The sequence below is a fragment of the Agelaius tricolor genome, unplaced genomic scaffold, assembly GCF_023055355.1.
Source record: "Agelaius tricolor isolate 1412-34295 unplaced genomic scaffold, bAgeTri1.0.p SCAF_1, whole genome shotgun sequence".
Classification (NCBI taxonomy): Eukaryota; Metazoa; Chordata; class Aves; order Passeriformes; family Icteridae; genus Agelaius; species Agelaius tricolor.
Genome location: NW_027269261.1, coordinates 27,415,392 through 27,427,932, shown reverse-complemented (window position 1 = coordinate 27,427,932; position 12,541 = coordinate 27,415,392). Strand labels below are relative to the sequence as shown.

At 36.4% G+C, this 12,541-nt stretch overlaps 1 protein-coding gene across 2 annotated transcripts in view; it reads right to left on the bottom strand.

Moving 5' to 3' along the window:
• PRKCE (protein kinase C epsilon) overlaps positions 1-12,541 on the bottom strand; it is a 288,233-nt gene that overhangs the window by 17,643 nt on the left and 258,049 nt on the right. For both annotated transcript variants that reach the window (XM_071427699.1, XM_071427689.1), the window contains exons 12-14: positions 11,012-11,150; positions 8,435-8,623; positions 4,092-4,238 (exon numbers count right to left, since the gene is read on the bottom strand). In XM_071427699.1, the coding sequence (XP_071283800.1) occupies positions 4,092-4,238; positions 8,435-8,623; positions 11,012-11,150 (475 nt within the window). The remainder of the gene's footprint in view (positions 1-4,091; positions 4,239-8,434; positions 8,624-11,011; positions 11,151-12,541) is intronic.

The window sequence follows — 12,541 nt, the reverse complement described above, 5'->3', positions numbered from 1 at the left end:
AAGCAAACGCCCTTCCCAGCAGGTTTCAGAGCCACCAAATCTGCTTCCACTGTCTCTACCTAGGACAGCCTAGAGTGGCACTTCTGCCACTGTTTAGCAAGCTAAACCTCAGCTATTTGTATGAGTTCTCTGTTCAGGGCACTCTTGCAAGCTTTCAAAAAAACATAGGCAGGTTTTCAAAATCCTTTTGGTAATTTCCACTCTAATGCTGGACACAGGAAGAAATTTCAGCTTCCAAAGCATCATTAGAATAATCAAATCATGTACAAACTAGAAAGACATTAATGGCATATTTCTGGTATAATAAGGAACATAATTACATCCATCCACTGTGTGAATGAGATTTAAAAAAAATAAATGAACAACAAAAACCTTTAAAAGTTTGGCTAATAAATACCCATGCAGTTGTTTTTTTCTTTTTCCAAGCTCAGTTGAAAAACTCAGACTTAAGGCTGGCAGAGCTGAAGTGACACACCTGAACCATGGAGAAGCACAGCCTGACAGTACCATGCAATATAGCTCCTCAGAAAATTTATTATGGCAGAGAAATGTTGGAAGGTAAGAGAAAAGCAAATCAGCTGTGCTAATCAGGGAACTTGTGTGTTTTGAGGAGAGTGAAACAGAACAGAAGCAAGGCTTTTTCCACAATACCACCTCCATGACCTCCCTTGGCAGATTATTCCATTGTCTGATGGGACCTCAGTGTTTGACCATTTTCCCTAATGACTTTACTGGTTTAGTGTCACCACTTTACCTTGCCTGTAGCTCATTTGAGCACATCTTATGTATTGTTTTATTTTGAAAGTGTTTGTGATATATTCATAAATATTCCCCCCTTAGTCATCTTACTGGTTGGTCAGAAAATAGAAGACTACCTGTGCAAATATATGCATTCTTGTATGTGCATGCAAAACTCAATTTCAATGCACAGACAGCTATATATGCATTGTACACTTTTTTTCCCAACACATATGTACACTCACATATCACATGCAAGAATGTCTATTTTCTGACTAATAATCTGGCCTCTCTTTTCATAGATCTTTTCACAGAACTAGGCCCTCCTCAACACAAGATTAAAATATTTTTTAGTCCTCTCTTACTATTACAAATCACTTTTAAATAATCAACAGCCCTTTATAAATACTAAAAGATGTTTAAAACCATAAAACATTCCAAACACAGGCATTAGTTATGTTTTTTTCATAGTTATTCCACTGCTATGGAACAGTTACATTTGTTAATCTGAATCAATGAATCTCAATGCTACACCCACAACTGAATTTAGAGAAGAACTCTCTATGAAGATTTTAAAGTAGATCATATTTCATTAGTGTTCACCTTCTTTCCTCTTCTCACAATTTTTCAAAGGGAGTGCAATCCAGACTAGCTTGGCAAGTATACAAAACTACCTTTATAGCACTTGAAATTTACTGCCCTCAATTTCTTTGCCATTTCTGAAGTTGAATAATTAACAATTATATTTCATTTGTGTGATCTTTCTCTCCAGCCCAGATCTATATCACATCTAACTTTCCAAGTAATACATAATTCAGTTTTAAGAGGACAAACAAAAATTTCAAGTATGACCTTGCACAAAGATTGCTATACAACAATAAAATCCAAACAACTGTAAAATTTATACAGCTTGACACAAAATAGCTGATGGATCATAAACATGGGTCATAAATATATAAGGTATGCTCAAAGTTATCAGTAAAAGCTGATAGGACCCTGTCACTGGGGAAGATACCTTAGAGAGAGCAGACTGAGAACATGAAAATAATAAGAGATGCCTGTTACATAGAGTACATATTATCTGAATGCACCACTATTAAAAAAAAAAAAAAAAAAAAAAAAGAAAAAAAAAGAGTTCAGAAAAAAATCCAAGCATACAGAACTACTAGACTGCAGGAATCAAATCTGGTAGAATAAAGAAATTTGGTAGACACAATATAGAAAGAATTAGTATGAAATCCAACATTAGAGAAGTAGCCCTAAGAAAAATGACCAGAGATGTAAATAGGGATGTATAAAATCACCCTAACAATTATTAAGGAGCAAAGAGTTGTCCTAAAATTATACAAATTTCAGACTACTCTGAAATAATCCCCAATCACTACTGAAACTGAACAATTCAATTAAAATACCATGAAAAAAGCAGAAAAGAGGAAAAGGAACAAAACATCAGGAATTAACAAAATAGGATTGGCTTTACAATATAATAACAATGAAATAATTACCAGAAAGAGAAAGAAACCCCACTGAGAAAGCAGAAGGCATTTATATCAGCAATGAATAAAATCACCTGATATTGAAATACCTCCTGACTTTTAAGGACTGCCACAGTGGGAGTAGTTACAAAAATAATAAAAGCCTCATAAAAATACCTATTGTCAAAGGGACTGTGCATCTTGATCATGAAAGGAAAACAGCCAATAAACAGACTAGATGAAAGGAAACTGGAAATTAGATGCAGGCATAAAGTGAAAATAATTCTGCAATAGTTCATCATGACTTAAAAACAAAATTCTGATGAATATTGAGCAAAGCAACAAAAATTATGATGAGATGAGAGGCCAAATTCTTGTGAAAACAAGAAAAGAGCTACACAAATGCAACTCAGCCCAACACAGACTTTGCCCAAGTGCAGCTATCTGAGAGCTGTGGAACCTGACTGGAAAACAGCCACAATATTAATAGGCTTCAGATAGGTACTAAAGGAGTTAATTTGGGGTTTACACTCCCTGCAGCAGTGCAGAGGCTTGTACATCAGCTCAGGCAGCACCTACAAGCTTGCCACAGCTCCAGAGAGGAGCTGGGCAGCAGGGTGAGGGACTGGCTGCACCCCAGGAGTGGGCTCCACCTGCACATAGGGCACTGTAAGGTTTCCATCCTCCAATACATTTGGAAAACCTTCCTCATGTGACAACACTGTGCCTTACTATTGCTCCTAGAAAGGGGTTCATAAGGGCTTTCACTCACAGTTGTCAATCCCTTTGGGCTTTTTCTGCACAGCTACAGAGAGACAGAGAGAGATTTCCCCAAGAGTGGACTCAGAGGACTTGCCTCAGGCTCCTGTTCTGGGCGGTCAGCCCTGCTTTCACCATCTACACAAGGAATTTGGGGGAAGGCATCTCACTGGACTCAAAGGAAAGGATTACATGTAACAAACAGTAATTCTTCAAAAACAGAGGGGACTTCTTCACCTCTGAATTTAATTCAGGATTCAGACTTTATTCCTAAGGTTTTTATTTTGCTCATTTGTTTTGCTTTTTGGGTGTTTTAATACCTTTGTAAACTATCTAAAGAAAGAAACAAACAAGAACTTTGACCATATTCACAGGCAAATCAGCATTGTAATTAGGAACTTGTGAAATCAAAAGATGCAAATCAGTCTCAGAGGATTTATCACAAAGCCAGCCTCTTGCAGTGTGTAAGCACAAAAGTAACTGCATGCATTCTGTGACATTTGGTTAATTGTAAGTGTTTTCATCCAGAGAAACACCAGAATAAAATATTTTTGCATGGCTTTCGTACTTTCTGCAGGTGGATCTTAACAGATTTTTGTTACTTTAAAATAGAAATGGTTATTATCCAGGAAAATGTTAATATATAAATTTATCTAATCATAATGTGCGTTTCTTTCCCCCAAGAAGCTGTTTTTATAAGTTTCTTCACTTAAAATATTATTCCTTATAAATTCTTGTCTGTGTTTCAACTACAAAATCCAGTGGCCATCAGCAATGCAGAACTGTAAAGAGCTCACACAGAAAGTATAGACAGTATATGGCAACTGAAATAATCTTTTCTGGCTATGACATCTTTGAGAACACAGAATATAATTAAAAATGTGCTTTGAAGTCTCTCATGGTTTATGTGGATGAACATGGATGTTTTTTTGCGCATTACATTTATTCCTGACACTTACCTTCTCAGAAACAATGACAAAGAAATCTTCTCAGTGCCATTTTTATGTTACTGTTTCAGCCCTCAAAACACTGCATCAGGTAATCTCATTTCTCAGAAAAGCCAACAAGTAGAACTGCCAAACCAAGTTTTCTCTGAATGTTATACAAACTGTTACTTACAATCCGAGGTTTGAAGGGTGGCTTGATTTTCCTTTGTTCTAGAAGAACCCAGTCAATTTCCTTGAAAAATGGATGCTGCTTGATCGCATCTTCCCCGTTTTGTGACGCCACACAGCCAAGTCGCTTGTTGGGATTTTTTGTCATGAACTACAGGGTGGAGAGGAAAAGGAGGGAAAAATTAAAATATGAATGGCAATACCTGGAAATCATTTGCTGCTCAATTACACACTGTAATTCTTAAAGCCAAGTTTTTAGAGACAGTCCCCTTTCAGAAGGTTATTTATTCTGGCACTCCATATTTCAGGGGTTTTGGCCAAACTATAAGATTCAGAGACTCCAAACTGTAAATTTATTGCAAGAAACCCTTTCAGTTTATTGTTGAGACCTCTTAATTTCATCTCACTGGGAGTGTTAAAGGACTAGATTCTCTTTCAGCATATCTACTTCCAGATTTAGCCAAAAATACTAAAGGAAAGAAAGATGATCTTAAACCCTCCAGAGACAGAGTGATCAGTACCTGCAGAAAGCTTCCTTGAGAATGGGAAATTATGTCATGTCCCCCATGCACATTTCTCTTTCATTTTTAGTACACGATTAGTGTCAGTGACTGAAACTAACTGGTCTCCTCTGGTGTAGTAATTTATGAACTTCTCACATTTAAACTATTCCTGTCAGAAAAAAAGCTGTACAAGTGGTGTAAGACATTGATATCAACTGATGGCAGCACATAATACTTTACCTGATTTTTCTCTGTTATTTTTCCTTCTTTTATTAGCAATTGCTCTACTAATTTCCTAATTTGTGTGGACACAGAATCCTTGCAATTCAAGTAGCAATGAATGCTGTTCTTATAAACACAAACACATTATAGAATTAGCTCAATAGCTTTGCTATAACTTTATATTCAGCTATTATATAACATTTTTAAATTTAGAAAAACTGGACAAAGTAAACAAAATGTAATAATTGTTCAGTGGCTTTTCAACACATGTATCACATTATACTATACTTCTGTAGGAAAAAAAAGCAAACATAGAATAAAATAAATTACTGTTGAGCATGCCCTTGCTTTAGTACTCCAGGTATTAGGTAAGTGGCTACCTAGGCCCTTAGAATGGTTTTAGATATCTAGATCAACCATTCAGAGGAGAATGGCTTTCTGTCATTTTAAAGGTATAGCATAAATCAGCAAGACAATTCTGTCTGTGGTCTCTGACATACACACACTGTTCTGAAGATGATCCTTCTCTTTGGTCTTGAGTTCAACTGCTCTGCAAGTTCTTTTGCAAGTCATATCTAAACTACAGGCAATCTTTTCTATGAGCAGGAGAAATAAAGGTTTTGAAAGGATTACTGTGCTTTGGTGAGGTCTCTTGAAAAACCACAAAATGCATTCCTACATTCCTCTGCTTTATTTTATCTCCAGGACTGGAGCGAGCAGGCCAGGAACCAGCAGCCACATGTACTGCAGAAGCAGAACATGGAAAATACAGGATGTGCTTTTTGTACCATATAATCCAGGTATCAAAGAAGTAAAATATGATCCTAGTATCTGCCATGCTTTATCTTTGTTTTGAACTGGAGACAGGGAAAGCATCTGGACATGTAACTTTTTAAGAAGCACAGGACATGACAATGTGACTAGACTGTCCAGTTAAGTGCTGTACTTTACAAATTTCATGAAACTGTGAAATGGATGATGAAGGAGAATGTGTTTTAAGAATGAATACTTAAACAAAAATATCACATGCATATATGAAGAAAAAATATCAAACTTCTAAAGCAGACATTTAATTGCATTAATTTAATCCCTTTCTATTTCTGAAGCAAAAGCTGACATTTATTCCCTGTTTATCACCAGCATCAACACTGATGCAACTGTCAGGACAGACACAGCTGTTAACTGCACTCTGCTGAAGAGATGGTTGCAAATGGAGCTGACAGCCATAGCCATAAACCTTTTCATGGCTAAGGCAGGAACCTCTCTTTCTGAAAGAAGCAGCCTTTTAGGATCAGCATTCCTACTGACTTAAGGGATAACAGGACAAAATGCTGCTTAGGGCTTGAATCAAGGATGATTAGGCTCCCCAAATTTTGCTTCTTGAAATAAATCACACAGATTAAAAGCAGAGTTCTGCTTTGGTAGCCAGAGACTGCATCCCAGTACACAGGGAACACACACTGTAGAGACAATATCTCTCCATTGCTTGGGGAGAAGTAGAGAGCCAATTTCAATAAAGAATTGTTTTCCTTACTACACAGGAAAGAATTTAAATAGCAATTCCTGTCAATTCACAGAAACAGGACTAATAAGATGTGTGGATTTTCATGGGATAAGCAACACACTGCCTTGTAATACTGAGCTTTAAGATTATCCTCAGTGTTTTGATGGAAATAACAGGAAAACTTTTCTTTGGAAAATAAGACAACATCACCACTTAATACAAGAGAATGTCTTCTTATTAAACTTTCCTTATGTGGTGTTTGAAGGACTGTAAAAAAAAAACAACAATGTGAGGAAATGAAGTGCTCCAAAGTTAATCCCTTGCTACCATTCAGCAGTAAAATACATAGATGCCTCTTTCTTTCCTCTGTTTTTCCTGTTCTTCATATGGACAAGTATCAGATGAAGAACACAAGTTTCAAGAACACAAGCAGGTTTCACACCATACATTCGTAGGCAGCAGGTTGCTAATCCTAAGGAAATGTGTTTTATTTATGGTGTAAATTGACGCAGCTCCATTAAATTGTATCGATTTATGCCTGAAAGGCTATGACTACAGCAAGATACAAATCACCATTCCTACTATCAAAATGTAGAAAATTCTGTAAAAAAGCCAGCTTTAAAAGAAAATCCCCTGGACTCCAATTAAAATCAAATGTAGGTATGAAAACTGACAACAACCCTTCCTTTACAATGTGCCAAAATAACCCCTGAGCGCTGGATATAAGCCCAAACTCTGCAGCTCAAGTCTATATATTTTAATTGCTGAAGTAAAATAATCAAAGGGTCTGGAAACAGAAATGGATGCATGAAAGTAAAATGTGAGCTAACAAAAAGTATTAAGAAAGCTATTTGGGGGAGAAGGGACAATAAGTATTAATTAATTACTACCAGCAGTAAAAAATCCTCCATCTTCTCACTACAGTGAATGTAGCAAAAGAGATACTTCAGCAAAGACTTCTGAGAGGTTAACTTTGACTTCTGCTTTGAATCATTGCTAGAGCATCTCTCTTGCTCAGTAGAAGGCATTTTCATCAAAAGGTCAAGATGAGAATTTCTGCAGAATGTGCTGTCCACTGGTGTTAAAAATTACAAATTGTTTATGTTTTATATACATTTTCAAAATAACCCCGTATGAAGATCTCTGCAGGATTTTACATTATCAGCTGCCTTCTTAATTGAAAGTCTCCCTTCAGATGATGAAAGAAAAATATATAGACAGGCAGAGACTTTCCAGTTACAAAGACAATGGAAAAATGGAATAAATAAAAACCAAGTTATTTTTTTAAGCCAAAAATCCTTCTCGGGTTTTTGCCAACTCTGGGGATTGACATACTGCTTCTGTATCGTTTTCCTTCAATTTTAGGATGATACTAGCAGAGAAGAAAGAATTTATGTCAGTGTCATTCATAGCAATGAATGACTTTATAAACTTGACTTTATAAAGGTAGTCTAAAAACCAAATTTGCCCAGTGGTACATATTGGCTGATTTTAAAAATTGTGGCATTTGATGACACAAGTTACTGTCAAGTCATCACTCATACTGAAAAATCCCAATGAGAACAGAACAATGAGAACAACAATCACACTAAAGTAAGACTGCTTATCATGTGAACTATGAAATAGAACATGCAGCTGTAAATAAAGGGCTTTCAACCCATCTTGATGACAGGGGAAAAACAGCAAAGGCACAGGAAATTTTGTAAGCGGGTTAAATAAGAAAAACATTGTTTCTTTAATTATGTAGTACTTCTCCCACTCTAGTGATGGGAGTATATGGCATATAAAGTGTCAAAGCGATAGCACAGTTCTAGCTGGTTGGGTTTTCCCTGAAACATGAATCTCTAGTACACAGATTTAGACAGTGTAGAACTGCGTGGAATACAAACATTCTGTTCCTTTCCCACAAGCAGTGTAATTTATCCAAGGCCCCATTATCCTAACAGTGGCACTTTGAACTGTGCTTGAACTCCCAGTGGTGACTGCTCTCAACAACTTTCAGCAAATTCAATTTTAATCAAGGAAAAAGCCCAACAAACCAACCCCCCAAAAACCCATGAGGAGGAGGAGGAGGAGGAGGAGGAGGAGGAGGAGGAAGGCAAGTAATGGAAGACTCACTGCTTTTAAAATGCTGACAGCCTCTTTACTGAGCCAGACTGGATACAATACATCATCATGAAGGATGGATTCAAAGAGATCATCTTCATTGTCAGCTTCAAAGGGGGGTTGTCCAGCCATCATTTCATACATGAGAACACCCAGAGCCCACCAGTCCACGGATGGACCATATTCCAGCTCCTGGAGGATCTAGCACAGAAAAAGAAATTGGATTGAAGAGACAAGTGAGACACCTGTCTCAGCTGCACATTTGCTGTTTCGACATGATATAGCCCCCCTCTATGCCCTGTGCCTAAGCAGGACTGGATCACACACTGATTTCAGTAACAGCAGGCAGGGTTTCTTACCATGCAATTTGCACTAGCACAGCTAAGTGTCAATGAGATGTTGCTCTCAGAAGTACTGAGAGTTTATCAGTCCCCTGAGTAAATGACTATGCTTGTGAGCAAAAGAGCTGCATATCCTTCCAAGCTGTTTAAAGCAGGTCACACTATAGGGGAAAAAAGATCACATATACAAAACAGACTGGTGGAAAATGTGAAACATTTCCTTGTCTCTATCTTGAACAAAACAAACTGAACCAGCTTCTAATGTTGCACAGAGATCTTCTGAGAGATTTATTCTTGTCCTTTAGGTAGGGCTGAAGGAAGCCAAAAGCATTTTTGTTCAAGTTCCTTTTACAGCATTAAACCACTGTACAATACATGGCTGTAGAATTCACTTTAATTGCACTTGCTTTCAGGAAATCTGGCTACAACTTCTCATGTGGCACAAGTTCAACCTTGTAGCAAATACCTTTAGTGGACAGTAATAGTTTAGCACGATGGAGTTTTATAGTAGCACTTGGTGTTACAGAACAACTGTTGTACCAGGAACAAGTTTAATTCTTGTCTCCTTTTCACAGGAAAGAAGCTTGCAGTTTGGCTGCATTGGTTCAGCATGACAGGGAACCAGGGAAGGGGAGTGGGTGCCTGCTTGAGGTGAAGCTGGCTGCCTTAAAATGCCTTGGAATGGCAATAAATCCACCAACTCCTTACACAACACTGCACAGTGCAGTGAGAAATCCTGTGGTGAACTGCTTGGGCTTAGTGCTGTACTTGGGAATCAAGACCAATATAAAACCAAATTCAGTCTTAACACAAAAACAGAAATGAGTTTAACATTTGGATACACAGGTCTGGATCCCATCCACATTCCTCATTGAAAGAAAATGATATTTTATAGCCATCAAATATAGAAAATTAGATGTACACTTTTCATGTTTTCTGGGAACTCTTTGGAAATCAGACACTACTAAATAAAAGGAAATTAAGACATATCACCACAATGCAAGAGAAATAGAAGCAGGAGATAACTTCTGCAATTAACATGACAAATTGGAAGCCTCAGGAAAAGTTCCTATTAGTGTAATTAATTAATTATTTTTAATTAATTAATAATTAGTAATAAGTTCCTGTGTTCTTATTAGTGCTTTATTTTTGGTAATAATTTTCAAAGAATTTGTCAAAGGACTCAATTAGTATACAAAATCAGAAAAAAATCCTACATAGCCCCAGCTACCACACTGGTATTTATTTTCTTTAAATGCTGGAATACTTTTCAGACTCCATAAGACACACATTTATGTAATGATAGTTTCAAGATGATTCATACCTTATCAGTTGTGCTACTGAAGTTGGACAGCCCTGAACACTAACAGAATGGATTTCTGATTTATTGACTGTGAGGAATAATAAATAACATTTTTCCTCACTGCAAATTTATGTTTGATGAAAGACAAATCAACAACGCCTTTCCATTAAACCTGCACACTGAATATTCAAGTGGAAAGATGCACAGGTTACTAACTCAGCTGAGCAAAGTCGGCCTAGCAGAAAAACTGTTCAGTATTGCTTCATTTTAGGCACTTTGAAATGCACCTCATAATACTAAAATCTAGGATATGTCAAAGCCACACTATAATATATAAATAAAATAAATACTCTCAGGTATTTATTTTATCCAATGAACACCTCGAAATGTTGCCAACTAATATGCAGGATCATATCTAGTTTCCACCTTTCTGTGCAGGTCTACAAAGTAGCACAAGCATAGTATCTTTCACTCACAGATATTTTAAATAAAGGAAAAAAAATTATATTCCCACAAAGGCTGTAGTCAAAACAACACCAAACATATAGCTTCTTCTGTATGAACATGTTCTTTTAAACCTCACTAAAAAATAAAAACATTTTTATAACTACTTAAGATTACTAAGATTGCAATACTCAGTTGCATCTAGCACCTTAAAGGCTACTAAAAATCATCATAATGATGCTGATTCAGAAATGAGCAAATTGAGAAGAATAACTTTAATTTCAAGAAACAAATACTAGAAAAACCACTCCTATCATCAAGGAATAGTGCTTGTGAACAGCAGAGTAACCATTTTCTGCAAGACTACCTAAGCACAACTGCAGCAGAGTCTACTCTGCATTTGAAATGTTTTCATCTACATGTAAAGAGTGTATAAAATGACACATGTAACAGTCTGATAAATAAGAATATTTGTATTCTTAGTGCACTGCAAAAAACTACCTCTGGAGCTATATAGTCAGGTGTGCCACAAAACGTCGTGGTGGTCACTCCATTCAGAATCCCTTCTTTGCACATCCCAAAGTCAGCCAGTTTACAGTGGCCTTCTGCATCCAGAAGAATATTGTCCAGTTTCAGGTCCCTGAAATACAAAGGTCTCAAATTAAATCAACTCTCAAATGTTGATCATGTGCTCTTGTATTTCATAATAAACTATAGAATTTGACAAATAAATGGTTTCCCAAACACCACTGAGAAAATGTCCTTCACTGCCTGTGCATGAAGACTTGGTAGCAGTCACTAAATAAACCTGGTTAAAGGCAATAAAATAAAGAAGCCGGCAATTACAAGCATTTTGTAAGACTAAGCTTTTACTCTCTTTAGCTGCATGAAAGCACAGCTTTTATGTATTCAAGGCAGCATCAGAAGAGTTTGGGAAAGATCTCAGATTCTTGTTTCCTACAGATCTATCATTCTGTCAATGTGTAATAGGTCACTGAAGTCATTCTCTATTTTTTCCATTAGCACTAAGCAAGGAGTACCAATTTATCCATACTCTAGCATATGGGTTCAGTGAATAGGTATTTTCAAACTTGGATTACTTTGAATTTGATTCTTAATGTATAGTAGCAATTCAAAGTTCAGATTGCAATGAAAAGGATAAAAAACAACATTCCCATCCTTGGGAGCACTGTTTTCTGTAGCTTAAGGCTTAAAAATAATTACACAGGAATATTTCGCATTCATTGTTAAACAACATATCTTAGCAGCTGTTTCTGATCATACAAATGTCTTTGTGTCAAAACCACACAATTGTCTGCTTATAAAATTGGGTTAGGTCAAAAAAAGGTTGAGAAAAGGATATCCACCTTTCCTGTCTTGCCCTCTGCATATTTTCTAAATATACCATTGATGGTTAATACATGTTCCAGCACAATAGAGGCTAGGTACCATTTAACTTACCTGCCACTTGCCTTAGACTTAATAACAAAAGGATCTGGAAAGTCAGTGCATAAAAGAACTCTCACTTGCATGAACAGCCCCCTGCCCCCTCCCCCCCCAAGTAAAACCTCTTCATCATGTAGATATAATAACATAAAACAAAGGCAAAAAAATCCCACTTATATTGCATGTGTATCAAAACAACATTTGCTTTTTATATTTCGGTCTAGGCTTTTAGTTATCTCTGATATATATTAAAGATACATATTATATTTATATATAAAATAGATATATATATATATTAAAATATATCTATATTGTAATGTATGTATGAATGCATAGAGAGGTGAGAATCAAAAGCAGAACACATGTCTTTAAGTGACTTTGTCAACACTTCCTGATCAGAAATCTTTTTCCTGGAAAAATTACACAAATTTCCTTAGGATGAATTGATGAAAAAAAAAGTAAATAGTGTGTGTGTAGGCAAGTTCTAAATCAGAGAAGAGGAATAAAATCCCATGCCAGCCTCTGTAAATTAATTTCACCTCAAAAGCCTATGAAAAGACAAGGGTTTTTTTCAAAAAAATTCTT